Source organism: Xenia sp. Carnegie-2017, unplaced genomic scaffold (genome assembly GCF_021976095.1).
Source record: "Xenia sp. Carnegie-2017 unplaced genomic scaffold, XeniaSp_v1 HiC_scaffold_22, whole genome shotgun sequence".
Taxonomy (NCBI): Eukaryota; Metazoa; Cnidaria; class Anthozoa; order Malacalcyonacea; family Xeniidae; genus Xenia; species Xenia sp. Carnegie-2017.
In genome coordinates, this window is record NW_025813485.1 from 654,070 (window position 1) to 672,351 (window position 18,282).

Genomic DNA, 18,282 nt, shown 5'->3' on the forward strand with positions numbered 1-18,282 from the left:
TGTCGGACAAAAGTAATACGAAGAATTCCTTGGAAGATGAGCGAGATCAAGAGGCTTGTAATAGTGAAACCAAGCAATCTCTAATAAGTGTTACTCATAAACTAAAAACAGAAGCACTTCGTAGATTTAAACTAAAAGAAAGAAATTCTGATGTTGAACCAAATGAGACTTTGGTCGATTTCAAAGAACAATCAAAGTCCAAAAATTTTGATGTCGACATAAAATTGGATGAATTGAAAAGTATGTCTAATGATAGACAGACATTCAAAAGTATGTCTGGATAAACACGATGCAGTTCAATCGTGATAAGGGCGAATAAAAATAGATCGTCAAATCAAGTGCTGAATTAAAAGAAAATTTAAATAAGAATAAAACTGTATGATGTTAGAAACATAGCATTTAGCAAATTATTTGCCTTTAAATTTTTATAGCTTCGAAGCTAGTTGACTAAAGAATTAAATGTTCAGTGAGAAAATGTTAATAACATTGACAGACACTAAATTTTAAAAGAAGAACATGTTATTTGTTGTGGTAGCATGCATAACATAAAAAAACTTACTGTTCTTGAAAAATTAAATTATATTGATGTATAGTCGAGTTAAAGGGCACTAGATTTTTTGAATACCAGATTTTTTAAAACTTAATTCAAGATAAGTTACCAGCTATTTAGAAAGTCTTTTTTTTCCAGGTGAAGTTATAGAGCAAAAAAATGAACAAGAAGGCTCTACCATCAATTATCCAGTTGAGGAAAATTCTTCCGGGGAATTTGATCTAAGCGCCATCATTCCATCCCAACTTGAAATGGATGATGCAAATGAGGCAAGTCCATCCACATCTCAAGGATTGGGAGATGCTAAAGACACAAATCCATCTCAAATTGATGGAGTTGATGATATGAAAGACACAAATCCATCTCAACCTGCTGAAGTTCATGATATGAAAGACACAAATCCATCTCAACCTGCAGAAGTTGGTGATATGAAAGACACGAATCCATCTCAACCTGCAGAAGTTGGTGATATGAAAGACATGAATCCATCTCAACCTGCAGAAGCTGGTGATATGAAAGACACAAATCCATCTCAACCTGCAGAAGTTGGTGATATGAAAGGCACGAATCCACCTCAACCTGCAGAAGTTGGTGATATGAAAGACACAAATCCATCTCAAATTGATGGAGTTGACGATATGAAAGACACGAATCCATCTCAACCTGCAGAAGTTGGTGATATGAAAGACACAAATCAATCTCAAATTGATGGAGTTGATGATATGAAAGACACGAATCCATCTCAAATTGATGGAGTTGATGATATGAAAGACACGAATCCATCTCAAATTGATGGAGTTGATGATATGAAAGACACAAATCCATCTCAACCTGCAGAAGTTGGTGATATGAAAGACACAAATCCATCTCAACCTGCAGAAGTTGGTGATATGAAAGACACAAATCCATCTCAACCTGTTGAAGTTGATGATATGAAAGACACAAATCCATCTCAACTTTCTGAAGCTGGTGATATGAAAGACACGAATCCATCTCAAATTGATGGAGTTGATGATATGAAAGACACAAATCCATCTCAACTTGCTGAAGCTGGTGATATGAAAGACACGAATCCATCTCAAATTGATGGAGTTGATGATATGAAAGACACAAATCCATCTCAACTTGCTGAAGCTGGTGATATGAAAGACACAAATCCATCTCAACCTGCAGAAGTTGGTGATATGAAAGACACAAATCCATCTCAACCTGCAGAAGTTGGTGATATGAAAGACACAAATCCATCTCAACCTGCTAAAGTTGGTGATATGAAAGACACGAATCCATCTCAACCTGCAGAAGTTGGTGATATGAAAGACACAAATCCATCTCAACCTGCTGAAGCTGGTGATATGAAAGACACAAATCCATCTCAACCTGCAGAAGTTGGTGATATGAAAGACACAAATCCATCTCAACCTGCAGAAGTTGGTGATATGAAAGACACAAATCCATCTCAACCTGCAGAAGTTGGTGATATGAAAGACACAAATCTACCTCAACTTGATACAGTGGATGATGAGAACAAGACAATAACACAAGAAAATGTTAAAGAAATTGTTGATGAACCAAACAAAGTTATTGAAGATGGATCCAAGCCCGTGGAAAATATTTGTGATGGTATTGTGCATATTTTTTATACCTTTTTATGGAAGGGATAAGTTTGACAATCAAAGTAAATATAGCAATAAAGGGAGGATGACTTACATAAAGTTATTTCAAAAATTAATTTTTCCATTTAGTGCACTGTGTTTCCTACTAAAGTTGACTATTCCACAAAATTTTTGAAAAATATATTTTATTTAGATAATGAAGAACAAAGCTTGAATTATTTAACAGATGATTTCTATTATGAAAGATCATTATCACTATTTAATCCTTTGAAGACGGATGATATTCCACAAGATCTTCTTACATTACAGTATCCTTTCACTATATACATTAAACATCAACTTATGCATTTTGTTCTTACTATATGTATGTAAATATCAGAACATCATCTGTTGAAATTTTTTTTACAATTAATAAACACATATTTAAGAATTTTCAAAGCAAGACAAACATTATGTTACTGGATGCCAGCCTTATAGAGCTTTTCTTTTACCACATGAGTTGACATGCATGAATATGCTTTTATCCTGAGGTCATAAATCTTTATTCTCAAAAGTGATTGATAACATATCTTTCCTCAAGTTCTACTACAATTGCACTGTAACTTTTCATTATAACCATGTTTTGATTCCTTATCATCAGTCATTCATTTGGTTTTGAATGTACAAAGAGAGAGAATCTACACATTTTGGACCAAAACACTGTGGTATTTTCAGTGGGGAACTTAGTCCAGATACTAAATCTCTACTCAATGGAACAAAATTATATTGGTGGCACTAATTTTGGTGGTATTGGTGCAATTACAGTGAGTGTTAACATGAAGTCTTTTGTTAGTTTTTACTTCTTTGTTCGTCACTGCTTATGTGTCTTTTTAGGTGCATCCCAGTCGTAAATATTTTGCTGTTGCTGAAAAGGGAGAGATGCCAAATATAAATATATATGAATATCCTTCTTTAAAGTTATATCGTGTTTTGAAAGAAGGAACCTTACAGTCTTACGCTCATCTCAATTTTTCTTCAAACGGAACAAAATTGGCCTCGCTTGGATGTTCACCAGATTTTATGTTAACTGTGTGGGATTGGAAAAATGAGAAAGTCATCCTAAGATCAAAGGCATTCTCACAAGATGTCTATAAAGTTGCGTTCTCTCCCGAAAATGAAGGACATTTGTGTACAAGTGGGAATGGACATATCAGGTTAGGATCTTTAGTGTTCTTTATCATTCATGATTTCCTTTTACCTAGTTCTTAAATGAGACAACCCTCAAGCTCACTTTTACTAATGTTTGGTGAGATCATTTTATCCATTGTCTGATATGAAACATTTTTTTTGAAATTGAGCTCAACTCACATCATTAAACAAAAATACTCAACCAGTCAATTCGCCAAACTATTGCCTTTTTTAACTTACAATCCTTAGCAATACTAGTTATTGTTCTTGCCTATTTGACATGTGAACTGAATATAGTGATTTTATAGATTTTGGACTATGGCAAATACATTTACTGGACTTAAATTGCAAGGTGAATTGGGAAGGTTTGGTACAACTGAACTTACTGATATTGAAGGTAATTTCTTACTGAAGAAACTTACAATTAATGATCTTAGCATAAGTTTATTGCTTCCTTAAATTACAATGATTTAATCATCATCATTGTATTGTTTTAGGATTTGTTGCGCTACCAGATGGTAAAGTACTTTCTGGTTCAGAATGGGGAAACATGTTATTGTGGGATGGTGGATTGATTAAAGTTGAAATATGTAAGAAAGGGAATAAATTTTGTCATAATGGAATGATTGAACAATTTTTTATGGATGAAGGAGAATTAATGACGATTGGAACAGATGGATTCGTAAAGGTACATATACAAATAATTGTTCTGTTAAGAAATGGTTTTATAAGTAAGTAGTTTCATCATGCTATTTTATTCAGGTGTGGGATTTTGAAGCTGTTGATAGTGCCGATATAACAGACGAAAAAAACCTTATGTTTGAAATGGATCCAATGTATGAACTCAAAGTAAGTTTTACGATGTTTTATTCCGTGATTAGGGAAATTCACTTAAAAAGCGGCAACTCTCTCTCATTTGTAAAATTTGTAAAACTGTTTTTGCGTTACTTAAAAATAATTCAAATACATTTTTTTGACGTCTTTTAAGTGCGCTTGTATCTTGTTTTATCTTGATGTATTTTCTGGATTGTCTTGATAATCGACAGTCGGTTTTACAATTTTGTGTAAAATATAAACAAACTTTGACTTGTATATGAAGATTGGTTCATAAAGGGATAACTCGTTTAGAAAATGACTCATGTACATTGTTCACAAAATTCATAATAATCTTGTACCGTTTGACATGTGTTTGTATTAGAGATAACATGTCAAAGTAAGCACTAATTTAACCTCTGCGTATCTGCAACTGTAAACTGCGACTATAAATTTTAGCTGGTCTACATTTTCTTGAAAAATATCTAAATGCAACGCTTTGTTGGAAATTACAGTCGTTTCCTCGGGTTAGCGACGTGCGCGTTTTGCGTACCTGATGAAATTTCATTTATAACGAAACAACGTAACCATATTTTAGGTAGGACCAGATGTAAATTTAAAATCGATGGTGAAGTCGGTTAATCCAAATACACCAACAGTATGGTATGGACAGGTACGAAAATCATTGAATTGTACTTAGTTTAATCTCTCTGTGATGTTGCATCATACATGTGGGGATCTTGCATCATACACGTGGGGATCTTGCATCATACATGTGGGGTCAGTGATGAGGATCTTGCATTATACATGTGGGATCTTGCATCATACATGTGGGGATCTTTCGTCACACATGTGTGGATCAATGATGGGGATCTTGCATCACACATGTGTGGATCATTGATGGGGATCTTGCATCACACATGTGTGGATCATTGATGGGGATCTTGCATCACACATGTGTGGATCATTGATGGGGATCTTGCATCACACATGTGTGGATCATTGATGGGGATCTTGCATCACACATGTGTGGATCATTGATGGGGATCTTGCATCACACATGTGTGATCATTGATGGGGATCTTGCACACATGTGGATCATTGATGGGGATCTTGCATCACACATGTGTGGATCATTGATGGGGATCTTGCATCACACATGTGTGGATCATTGATGGGGATCTTGCATCACACATGTGTGGATCATTGATGGGGATCTTGCATCACACATGTGTGGATCATTGATGGGGATCTTGCATCACACATGTGTGGATCATTGATGGGGATCTTGCATCACACATGTGTGGATCATTGATGGGGATCTTGCATCACACATGTGTGGATCATTGATGGGGATCTTGCATCACACATGTGTGGATCATTGATGGGGATCTTGCATCACACATGTGTGGATCATTGATGGGGATCTTGCATCACACATGTGTGGATCATTGATGGGGATCTTGCATCACACATGTGAGGATCATTGATGGGGATCTTTCATCACACATGTGTGGATCATTGATGGGGATCTTGCATCACACATGTGGATCATTGATGGGGATCTTGCATCACACATGTGTGGATCATTGATGGGGATCTTGCATCACACATGTGTGGATCATTGATGGGGATCTTGCATCACACATGTGTGGATCATTGATGGGGATCTTGCATCACACATGTGTGGATCATTGATGGGGATCTTGCATCACCATGTGTGGATCATTGATGGGGATCTTGCATCACACATGTGGATCATTGATGGGGATCTTGCATCACTCATGTGTGGATCATTGATGGGGATCTTGCATCACACATGTGTGGATCATTGATGGGGATCTTGCATCACACATGTGTGGAGATCTTGCATCACACATGTGTGGATCATTGATGGGGATCTTGCATCACACATGTGTGGATCATTGATGGGGATCTTGCATCACTCATGTGAGGATCATTGATGGGGATCTTGCATCACTCATGTGTGGATCATTGATGGGGATCTTGCATCACTCATGATCATTGATGGGGATCTTGCATCACACATGTTTGAATCATTGATGGGGATCTTGCACTTTCTCTTGTATCAACTGCCTTATTGCAAGTAGAAATTGATGATGAAAAATACAAATAAAAATGCTGGATTTATTCAAATAATTTATTAAATATACATTCAATTATTTGATACATTAAAATATTTTAGTCGATGTAGACTTATTTCCCTCCAAAATTCATGGTCACTTGCGTTATATCCCGTATGTTTCTCATTTGTTTTAAAGGATGCATCTGGGGCAATTTGGAAATTGATCTATCTTTTACGCACACGGTACTCGCTTATTTTCTTTGATATATTCTAGTTTAAAATACATTGTGGTCACTACTTCTTTGTACATAAAAATTTTTCCATCGATGTTTTTAGAGTCATGCGCCTGAAAAACTTTTCTCTTATCATTCTGGTAGTGTCACAGGCGTTGATGCATCACCCATCAATCACATGGTTGCCACATGTGGTTCAGATTGTAAGTAAAAAAATCTACACACTCAGAACATGATTTGGGATATTAATGTAATATTTAATGATTTCATTTCTCATATAAGGCACTGTTCGTCTCTACGATTACGTTGCAAAAACAAATCTGTGTTGTTCAAAATATTCCCGTCCTGCAACAACTCTTATATGGCTTCCTAAAGAAGTAAGTTTTAAGATTTGATAAGCCATACCAATGAATATTTTTGAGCTAAAAATTACATTATGTATAATTCATAGTAAATATTTAATGTATGTATGGTTATCCTTTGCAGTTTATTTGATATAAGAAGAAACTTGACGTGGCTATAAGTCTTCATTCTACACATTATTTCATTCTGTATAATATTAGGTCGATGCAAAATGTTCATCGTTACTTTGTGGTTTTTCTGATGGTGTCGTACGTTATTTATCTGTAACAAAAGATGAAAGCTCGTCATCGCAAAATGAAAACTCCAATCTCAACTTTCAACTTCTTCAAGTGTTTAAACCTCACACAAAGAATGTCACCTGCATTGTCGTCGACAAACATGGAAAGTTGATAACAACTGGAGTATGTTCTTGTGTGTCTTTCCCACTTAACTGTTAAGCTTTTAAATTTTTTACTATGCTAAACAATGCACTTTTTTAGAGTGAAGATAGTACTGTGTTTTTCTTTATGATTGGCGATAACAGTTGTCAACCTGTTGCTTTTATTGAAACTGCTTCCCCCGTTGTTTCTATGTCGTGGATGGATAATATCAAGGTTTGTTATTGAATGTCATATAATATGACAATTGTGAACCATTGCCAACAACATTGATAGCATACAAAAACATACACCTTTTTCTGATCCTATTAGGATAAAACTTTTATTTGCCGTTAAGATTGGATTGTGAGAATTCTGTAGCTTTTTATTTTTTAGGATTCTGGGGGGTTGTTGGTATTTTGTAAAGATGGTACAGTTTTTGATGTAGAAGCTCCACGAGTAGATAATATTGACACGTCAAAGACATTTCGAATTCCTTGTCAAAGTTTGGTGAAACGACATTATATGTTTTCAAGGATCAAAGAAAAACTTCTGGTACAAATATTTTTTTCGAAGAATGTTTGAACAGACTGTTGTGACGCAATGTTCTTTTTTAGAAAGCAGAAGACGATAAACGTAAAGCTGATATAAAAGCAGAAAAAGAGAAACAAAAAGAAGAGGAACGAAAGAGGCGTCGGGCTCGTGGTATTGAAGAAGATGAAGAGGAAAGTGAGGATGATGAAAAAGAAGAAGAAGAAGAAATGGTAGCCGATGAAGAACAGGAGGAACATGGACCTCCTTGCACTTTGCATGGTTTCCCTTCTGTAAACACTGACAGATTTTGGATGCTTATGGTAATGTATAACTGCATAGAAGTGCTTTGCTACATGAATGAACACTTGACAAATCGAAGTTTGATTTGCAAATAAGCCTTCATTTCATTGAAAATTTTTTTGCTTTTAATACAAAGCATTGTTTGCAATTTGATTCCCCAAGATGTCTGTGAAAAGGGATATGAAAATTATCTTAAGATAATTTTCCAAACCACATAAGGCTTCTTTTTTCCAATAACTGGCTGACAATGAATTATCTCCAACAAAAAGACATATTTTATAGGTCACAATCATTACTTAGTTTTTCATTTTCACTTCAAGGATGGTTGGGATGCTAACTACATCTACGAGTGTGAATTTCCTCCCAATACTAAGACTGAAGAGACATTGGAAGCTACAGAACCAATCAATGCTATTAAATTACTGGAATGTGATAGTTCTATACGATCATTTACATACAGGTAATGCTCAAACTCTTCTTATTTAGACTTTTATTTCTGTGTTGAGACTTTCTTCGTCCTCATATACATAGTTAGTGTTTGTACTCACCTTGCAAGATAATTCATAACTGTCTATTTTGCCTAGTTATGATTTCGAAAGTCACATGCATCTTGTTTTTTTCTTTTCATGATTTTCAAGTTTGTTTTTTATGACTACTGAATTTCACGAGTCCTACAGCATTATGTCATAAATTATTTCACCATCACATTTGCTTCACTTGTGATGACTTGTGTAAACATGACAGAAATTATAACTAATAAAAACTATACAGTACACAAGTGTTATTGTTCATTTTAATTTATTGTTTTATTTCATGTAGTCATTCTGGAGCGTTTGTGTTGTTTGGTATGGACAATGGAGCTGTCAGGATCCATCCTGCTCATGGTAAAAATGTTCTGGATTCACTCAACACATATTGGATACTTCATGTACATAACAGTCAACATGGTGCTATAAACGCTATACGAACAAGTTTTGATGATAAATATGTCTTCACAGTTGGCGAGGATGGAAATTTTTTTGTTTATAACTTTATGAGTGACGCAACATTGAAAGAATCAAAACCTATGCAACCAATCGCAGTGCCTAAAATGCAGGTATGATTGATGATTGATAGAGCACAAGGAAAGATTTTTTAAATAAAAAGAACTTTATTTTGCAGCTTTCAAATAAGTAGTATTTTAGATTTATTATCATAGCTGTCTTTTCTTTGTTTGAATGTATTTTAATCAAAACAACTTTTGCTTTTTAGACTGTTCTGAGTGAAGATGGAATTGAGGTTCCAAAGACCATTGATGACATTAGTGATCCTAATCATTATAGGTGCAGAAAGTTTTGATTGATTAACACGATAATTGAATTGATTTAAAGCGTAAACTTAATCTTGTGTTTTCATTGCAGTATTGAACTTGAAAAGCAAAAAGCAGAGCATGACAGAAAGATTAAAATAGCTGAAGAGAAAAAACAGGTATTTTTATGTTTAGTATATTTTATCAATCAAAAGAGCTGTTATGTAGTCATGCAATTTATATTTTGAATTTATCGTTTGTATTATTCATAGAATGTTCGCCGTGGCATTGCAATATTAAGACGATCATTTAAGTCGTTACTTCTAAAAAATAAAAGTCTTCCAGATTATCTTCGTATTAAACCAATGGTAATTTTTTTTTTTTGAAAAATTTCCAATGTTCAAAACTTTGTTTTGCTCGTGTTTCAATGATCTGGATGCATGAACTGTATTTAGAATTTCATCAACAGGTGACAACAACAACATATTTTTATGCGCTTTTATAGGAACTTGAAATTGATCCAGAAATACGTAAACAAGAAGAAATTGCAGCGGCTGAGAAGGTTTGCCATCTATTTTGTTAATATGCACTCTTAATTGGCTGTCTTATCATATGCAGTGTTGTTGATGTTGCTAGTTCACCATTGGTATTTTTTTCATACGTCGAAGATTCTCTGCTCAACATTCAACAAGATTCAACATTTTACAACAAAGATTCCAGTTGCCACAATTTATAATGACCATGCAAACTTTTTATGTATGGTTGGTTTTTGGTAAAAAAAATATGAAGGAAGTGGGTTGAAAAATATTGGAGAAAATAAAGTCTCCAACCTAAAAGTTGATGTTTATGAATACGTTAAAATACATCCCTTTGTGCCCACGATCAAAGAGTGTCGTCCACCACCCCACCACCTTCATGATTGTAGCTTTTGACTAGATCAAAAATGAGTGAGACATATTTTTTTCCTTGCAGATTGAAGTTGTCAGGAAAGAGTTATCATGGGAGGTCGAAAAACATAACATTGGACTGCGGAAACTTAAAGATAGGTTAGTACAAAATTAACCACACATTTTTTGCTATTTATATCTCTTTCAACTCAATTTTCTTGGTGTTCAAGGTTCAAAAGCATGATGGAATGCGAGCGTATTATATTGTATGCTTGTCAGACTCCATACAAAGTCTCGAGTTTTCGTTCAGCAAAATTACCTGAAATTTATGAATACTTAAAACGAACGCTTGAGGAAGCAACTCAAGAAGGATTGCCTGCAGCGAATGTAAAGAAAATCAGTGTTAATAAAGGAACAACGCCATTTGCTAAACGGCGTTCAACTCAAACAGATGCAAGAAGCAAAAGTCTGCAACATGCTGAAGTTGTTGCAACTGTTACCCCTCAAACTGCGGGAACTGCAGCTCAGGTGGGAGGAAAAGTTGCGAAGGCGTTAGAGAAAGCTGAACTTAGACGAATGAAGCGAAAGTTAAGACAAGCTGAGGTGAAGTTAGCTGAATCACAACCTGAAACTTTTTACTTAAAAAGCTCTTTGTTTTCATTTCGTAGTTTCCTAACTGCTACCTTGTATTGTGTTGTTTCATATGGTAATATTATAATCAAGACATATATGAAATGAAGAACAATAAGCAACACACTATGGTTTACTTTTCTTTTTGTCATTGTAACATAATTTGCAATATTACATCTCGTGTTCAAATGAATCAACAACAAACTTAACATTTCAATTTCGTTATGAGTTTATAAAACGTTTCAAAATTTTGTCTTTCAGTGGGATACACTGTACAAAAATAAACCCGATGAGAATTATCAAGATCCTAAAGATGTCAATGCAATCAATGAAGCTAAAGATAATATTGGCGATTATAAACTGAAAACTGCAGATGATTATGTAGTGCCTGAAGACCAACGTGTTAATGCCGAGATTAAGCTCTGGGAATTGCTTCATCTTTTGGACCAGGTTTGTAATGTGTTTATATCACCATGTTGTGTTTTTATTTCGTTATTTTATCACCATGTTGAGTTTGTATTTCGTTGTTTTTTCACCATGTTTTGTTTGCACGTCGTTGTTTTTTTCACCATGTTGAGTTTGTATTTCGTTGTTTTTTCACCTTGTTTTGTTTGTATTTCGTTGTTTTTTCACCATGTTTTGTTTGTATTTCGTTGTTTTTTCACCATGTTTTGTTTGCATGTCGTTGTTTTTTCACCATGTTTTGTTTGCATGTCGTTGTTTTTTCACCTTGTTTTGTTTCGTTGTTTTTCACCATGTTGTGTTTGCGTTGTTTTTTCACCATGTTTTGTTTGCATGTCGTTGTTTTTTCACCTTGTTTTGTTTGCATGTCGTTGTTTTTTCACCTTGTTTTGTTTGCATGTCGTTCTTTTAACACCATATTGTGTTTGCATGTCGTTCTTTTAACACCATATTGTGTTTGCATGTCGTTGTTTTATCACCATGTTGTGCTTGCCTGTACTCAAATTACCATCTTGTGTTTGTTTGTCTTCATTATACCAACTTGTGTTTGTATATGGTCATATTCATGTGCTTCAATGTCGTTGTATAGCTAGCTTGTGCTTTCATTTGTTGGTTAACTGAAGACAACAGCCCTTGCGTTTGTGCTTGTGAATTGAACGAGACTCAACTTTGAATTTAAGACGTCATAAATACAATACTGTAACAACTGATCTTATTATTGCTGAATGTATAAATATTTCATTTCACCTTCCAAGTCATATTTTCAGGTAAAATTGTTTTTATTCTTTAATGTTTTCATTAATTCCAATAGATTCATTACTACAAGACAAACTTTAACCGCAGACTTATTGCTCTTCGAGATAGGAAGATTAAAATTATTAACGAGGTATTTATATTTTGAATAATGAATCCAAATTTTCACTACGAAATACATGAATTATTTTGAGAAAATGTTTAATAGGTTCAAGATTATATCAACCAATTGAAGTACGTTCAATCCAAGCTTGATGGATCACTTCACAGACCATGTCCTGATGTACCCAAGATGAAACCTGAAGAAATTCCAGAAAGGTTTGAATAATTATTTCTTTTATATTTGCGTTATATCTGCTGTCCATTTGCTGTTCTGCACGACCATATTTTGAAATATATTAATGAATAGACTTTAACTATCATCTTTTGTTATTCACTTATCTTCTTTGGTTCTCTATAATGAAAGATAAAGCTACATTGACATGTATTGAATGTAGATTTGAGTCGTTTACAATGTTTGTTTTCAGCATCACACATTTAGTTATTATTTTCATTGATTGGATTGCATTTTCTTACATGTTTTTTTCTACATGTTTTATGGTTATGTCCTATTTTGTTGTTTAGAAAAATGGAGTACACCAGAGAAACGTTGCTCGCGTTTAAGATGAAGTTAAATAATAAAGTTGATATCAAAGCTGACGAGAGTTCAGGTGGAAAATTTGGAGGTTTTGGTGTTTCTGAGGTAATTGTCCCTCTTTATAATAAAATGATTTAGCAAACACGACGTTTCGTCTAAGACATTGTGAAAATGACGTGGGCATGTGCATTTTACTTCCGGTTCAATCTACGAAGGCAGTCGTGTTGACGAGTACGACGTGAAAACATACAATTTAAAGTTGTATCGACGACGGCTGAAACAAATTCAACTTTTGGACAGATATAAGGTTATATTTTTAATATTTGCATCTCAAACATTTAGGCTGACATACATTTATTTAAGTAAAAACTGCGAATGTTTTGTTTCCGTTTGACCGTAAAAAACAAAGAAATGAACAACGCAGGTCTAATTTCGGTGGTTTCCTCAAAGTAAAAGCAAGTTTAGTCACAAAGCCGACTGTCGATTATTTTGCTTTTAGTTACGTTTTTATTGAAATAAATATACTGCAGTATATTTTTTAATATCAAAAAATTACTTTTAAAAATGCCGAAATGGATGAAACTTGTTTCATGTTACTCTTTGGCAAAGTCTTGCAAAAGATTTGCTAAATTACAACGTGTTGGTGTCCTAGACCCAGATCCCTCGCGAAAATTTGACGACGTCTTAAACGAAACGTCGTCTTTGCTAAATTACTCTAATATGACCTATTGGTGGACTTTTTCATTCGCTGTCGAAACATATCGTATTTAAATAACTTTATTATTAACAACCCCCTCAGATTTTGTCTTGTCGGAATGCTCTGTAGACATTGATTTTCAACCGTTGTTGGTATACTTTCATCTTTCTATTTGATTATTTTTAATGCTCCTTACTTAGCTGAAACCCCGGCAGTCGACTGCTGACAATCGTGATCGTACATTCTCTAATGTATCTGTATTGTCTGGTGGTCGGCCACGTTCCAATTTAAGTACAAAGACTGATGCTCCAACCACTATATCAGAATTAACTGAAGAATCTCTTTCACCGCTTGAATTAGAATTGAAGCAGCAGGAACAAATTCGGTAAATGTAAATATTGGCTTTTTCTCTTTCTTTTCTCCGTTCCCTTTAAAATTGAATCTTCTCATATTTTCAACATACTGAAAATCTTAATGTACACCACTTTTTCATTTTGCGATTTGTTATCGGTTTAGAATGCAATATGAACAAGATTATCTTCTCAAAAAAATACAATGTCTTTTGACAAATTTTGATGGTGAAATAAAAACATTACGTCACGAAAAAAGTCAATATGACGTAGCTTTAAAGAATGCCGAGCTTAGGTATGTAGAGAACTTTTTACGTCAACGTTTAGCATTTAGATGGCATCATTTTTCTTTATTTAATTATCTTTTTTGTTCACTTTTAGACATGTAACTTTATTTGAAGAACTCGTGTTACTAAAGGAGTTTGAAAAACGAGAATATACTTTGGCAACTCGAGTGATCACAAAAACAGATGAAAAGGAAGAAATAGAAGACAAGGTAAAATTGTGAGAAAATGATGCTGAAAACGATGTTAGAAAGACAATGGGCATGATTTTCATTTTTCACTGGTGAAGTCTTTAGTTATGTTTCACCTTATCATGTTTCTTATGAACAGGTTGATGATTGCCAAATGAAACTGGAAGCGAAGAAAGATGAGATAGAAAAAATTCAACTACGGGAAAAATCGCTGTATTCAACATTTTCTTCCAAGTTGGGGGAGAGTAATAAGTTTGAAAGTTTTTTGACTCATGTGTTTAAGAAGAAAATAAAAAGAGCGAAGAAACCAAACGAGACACGTGATGGTTCTAATGACGACAGTGATGAAGAAGATAGTGACGAAGAGTTTTCATCAAGTGAAGAAAGTAATTCTGATGAAGAAGTATTGGATGATAGCACCTGTCCACCAGGATGTGATCAGGTACATGTTTATGTTAATATTATTCATTTTTTAAGTAAAGATGATAATCTTTCTCCACGTTTTTTATGAAACATAATGTCTTAAAACTTTGAAATTTTAAAAACTACAAGGCAAATAAATAATAATATTGAAGGCAATTTGTGAATCCTTGGAAATAATTTGTTATAGTGAAGAGCGTTTGTTGGTCCTTTAATAATTAGGGTTAAGGGAATTTATGGATCCTTGTCTGAATATGTTGTGATTTGATTTTGTTGTAGAACGATATGAATTTTCATGTTCAAAATAACTTTCTGGGTCATTTTTTGGTTTTTCATTTTGAAAACAACCTGTTTTTTCTAGTAGTTTATACGTATATTTCTTTAGATCTATTTTTATTTTGTTCAGGCATTGTTTGACAGCGTTTGTCAGCTCCGAGAAACACGTTTGGACGTTGAGGAACGTTTGAGCGAGGAAAAGAAGTTATTTGAAGCCTTGAAGAAAGAACATGAAGCATTATCTAGAAAATGCAAAGTTGTTGCGTCTGCTCTTACAACAGCCACCTCAGAGTTGGAAGCTTTTCAGGTTTATTTTTGTTATCAGTGTTTAACTTTCCTCGCGCATGTTATAAATTGTATCAGTGTTGTATGTTTTTAATTCATTTTTTTACATCATCTTTCACAACATAGCGTGAAAAGCAACAGAAATTGAATGAATTAGACGTTGTGGTAACGATAAAATTTCATCAAATACAATACATCATTAATAAATCTTTACCGCAAGATCTTTCATCGTCTCTTGTCTTTGTCACCTCTGATCAACGACGTTTACAAAAGAGAATAAAAGAACTGGAGCTGGAGAAAGCGGAACAAAAAAGACTTTTCAGGTACTACAGAAATATGTTTGCCATCCTCTAGTTTACGTACGTGTTTAGATTAGATAAAAAGCTAATCTTGAAAAATTTATATCTTGGGGTGTTTATTTTTCATTTATTTTTCAAGAGAAAATCGTCAAATGCATGTCCAGTTGAAAAGAGATAAAAAAGCACAAGAAATCGAGGTATTAAATACAGAAATATTCTTTGACAAACATATTACTAATGCATTAAACCGTATCTCTATAACTTAAATTAATGCTACTTCCATCAAAGTTACAGGTTTTAAAATGTCATTTTATCTCTATTCAGATTGGTCAACTTGAAGAAAAAGTGAAGAATATGCAATTGTTAAAGTTTGGTCGTCTAGTGGATTTGGAACGTCTTGAAAATGTGACTGTAAACAGAACTGCTGAAGAATTAAAAGAAAGATTACGAAAGCAAGAGTTAAAGAACGCCAATGAATTGCTCAAATGGGAGGTACATAAGATCTTTATTTCAACTCTATTCACAATTTTCTAATTTATTAAGATGATGAAAATATTTCAAAAAATGTTATTTATTGTGTTTATAACTATATATAAATATTTGTTTGTGGATGTAGATTGTCCAGGTTAGTAGAGTCCTGGGAAGGACTGTTGTTGATGATGTTGACTGACGTTTCGACAACCTTAGTGGATGATGAGGATGACTACCGTTAAGGTTTTAGAAACGTCAGTCATCATCAACAACACCAGTCCTTCTCAGGACTCTACTAACCTGGACAATCTACTTCTACAAACATGTAACGATACTCCCGAGTTCAAACCATTTACTTTATATATAAATAATACAATATAAACACAAAAGTTTTCATCGAAAAATGTTTCGTTCTTTCTACCTACAATGACTGTTTAGTTAAAACATACCAATTGAATGAATTTGACGTAAATTTGTTGTCTTGATCAGAGAACTATTGAAGAACACAAACAAGAATTAACGAGGAAAACACGTGATAACACCTACAGAATTAATACTTCAAACATGCTGTATAAAGAAAGAGAAACGTTAGAAGGAAAACTTGACAGCAAACTAAAATCTTTGGTATGTTTAGCATACATACCTCCTGCTTGGTTTGGTTCTTTAGTGATTTTGACTGGTTTGTGAAGTTTTTATTGATATTAGTTGAATTGGTTATGTTGTTTTACATATTGGTTAGTTTAGTAATGAAGTGATAGATATTGGTTAGTTTAGTAATGAAGTGATAGATATTGGTTAGTTTAGTAATGAAGTGATAGATATTGGTTAGTTTAGTAATGAAGTGATAAAGATTGATTGGTTTGCTTTCATAGTAATAAAAAAGAAAGAGAGTTGCGCAATTTTATCAGTAACCCTATCCTTTATAATTTATATCTTTGTACGTTTTGAGACCTTAGTGTTAGCAGAGGAAAAATAAAACATGTTTTTCATAGCGTTGACGTGTTTTTGTTTATAATCACTCGATGATCTTTGATATTTTGTTGTTCCTTTTAGGGAGCTGAGTACGGAGGTAATAGAAAAACTGATGTTACACAGCGTCGTAATTTGGTACATGTTGTTCAAGTTCAAGCTCACGAAATTGATGCTTTGAAATATGAAATTATGGTTTTGTCTCGCAAAGGTGGTCACATTTTACCACCTTCTCAGCCACCATTACCGTCAGTTCAAACAGCGATACCAAACATTTAGGCATTCTGTACAACAAAAGAATTTTATTTCGCTTAAGTAAGGTATTGTTGTCTTTTCAACGTTTCATTTATTATTTTCGCTGTATTTCGTTTAAATTTGTATGAACAAAACACGATATAAATATGTCGTTTTAACTTCACTTTTAAAGTAAATTGGCAACCTTATGAATTTTGAAATGAACGTCTATTTAATGTTTATACTTCCATATTCGAAAGACTTGTCTTATACATTCCGGCATGATCTTATCCACAATGATACCACTGTGACTCAGACTTTGACCTACTCGTTCCAGCCCTCAGCACTGTTCAGTAATCACTGGACACAAACATGACACACTATACCATACCTAGGGTAGATCAAAATAAATTATGCATCTCGTTCTATCATAGATTTACATTTCTAAACATCTTAGAGGCAAATTCATTGGTAAATTTTTATTCTTTAGAAGTTCATAACCAATAGTGTTGTTCTAAAGATACTTTGAATTTAAACTTGAAAAGCCATAGTTTATTTTTACTAACGCTGCATAGAGACATGAATGAAAATTAACGGTTTTAACGAATTTTCTTTCTCCGCCAATGTTTACTTAATTTATTTGATAATCTTGTTTAATGTCATGATCTTGTTATAATTTAAATATATTATCTAAACGTAATCTTTAACGTAACATTGTATCAAAGTTATTTTTATTTATATTAATGCAGAGTTTGTTACTTAAGTGTCAACATACTATATATGGAAAATTTAGGTAAAATATATCTTGTGAAAATTTCACAAAAAGAATGTTAAATCATAAAGATCTTTGTCACAGGTCAAACTCACTTTTACAAATATCAACGTTAACCTTGACCTGCGACGTCATTCCATTTTTAATTTAAAAGTAAGTATCTCTTGAAAACAACTGCCTTTTTAAAGAGCATATTTAATAGTAATTGATAGAGCTTTCCTCACTTAACCTTGCAGTGCTGCAGGCATAAAATTATTTTCCAACTATAATGTGGCTTTTCGGCTGTATACATTCATTCATTATCTTTATGCAAAGAGATTTCTTTCTAAACGCAAAAATATTAAAGTAAAGTTATCGAGATT

The 18,282-nt window shown here is 33.6% G+C and overlaps 1 protein-coding gene across 1 annotated transcript; it reads left to right on the top strand.

Annotated features, from left to right (window-relative positions):
• The first annotated feature begins 1 nt into the window (after position 1).
• Positions 2–17,369, top strand: LOC124446228 (cilia- and flagella-associated protein 44-like). The gene is given in 39 exon segments (XM_046997056.1): positions 2–240; positions 689–2,170; positions 2,357–2,471; positions 2,804–2,966; positions 3,037–3,356; positions 3,639–3,727; positions 3,828–4,018; positions 4,093–4,179; positions 4,742–4,816; positions 6,426–6,447; positions 6,450–6,472; positions 6,566–6,665; positions 6,745–6,839; positions 7,026–7,226; positions 7,305–7,418; positions 7,578–7,736; positions 7,799–8,035; positions 8,336–8,475; positions 8,835–9,111; positions 9,267–9,337; positions 9,416–9,482; positions 9,576–9,671; positions 9,809–9,865; positions 10,276–10,349; positions 10,421–10,793; positions 11,082–11,270; positions 12,094–12,168; positions 12,244–12,353; positions 12,660–12,777; positions 13,570–13,754; positions 13,886–14,014; positions 14,101–14,215; positions 14,334–14,636; positions 15,021–15,197; positions 15,302–15,498; positions 15,614–15,671; positions 15,799–15,966; positions 16,435–16,569; positions 16,999–17,369. Coding segments are annotated over 38 exon segments (6,669 nt in total). The 5' UTR covers positions 2–240; positions 689–801; the 3' UTR covers positions 17,194–17,369.
• Positions 17,370–18,282: the final 913 nt, after the last annotated feature.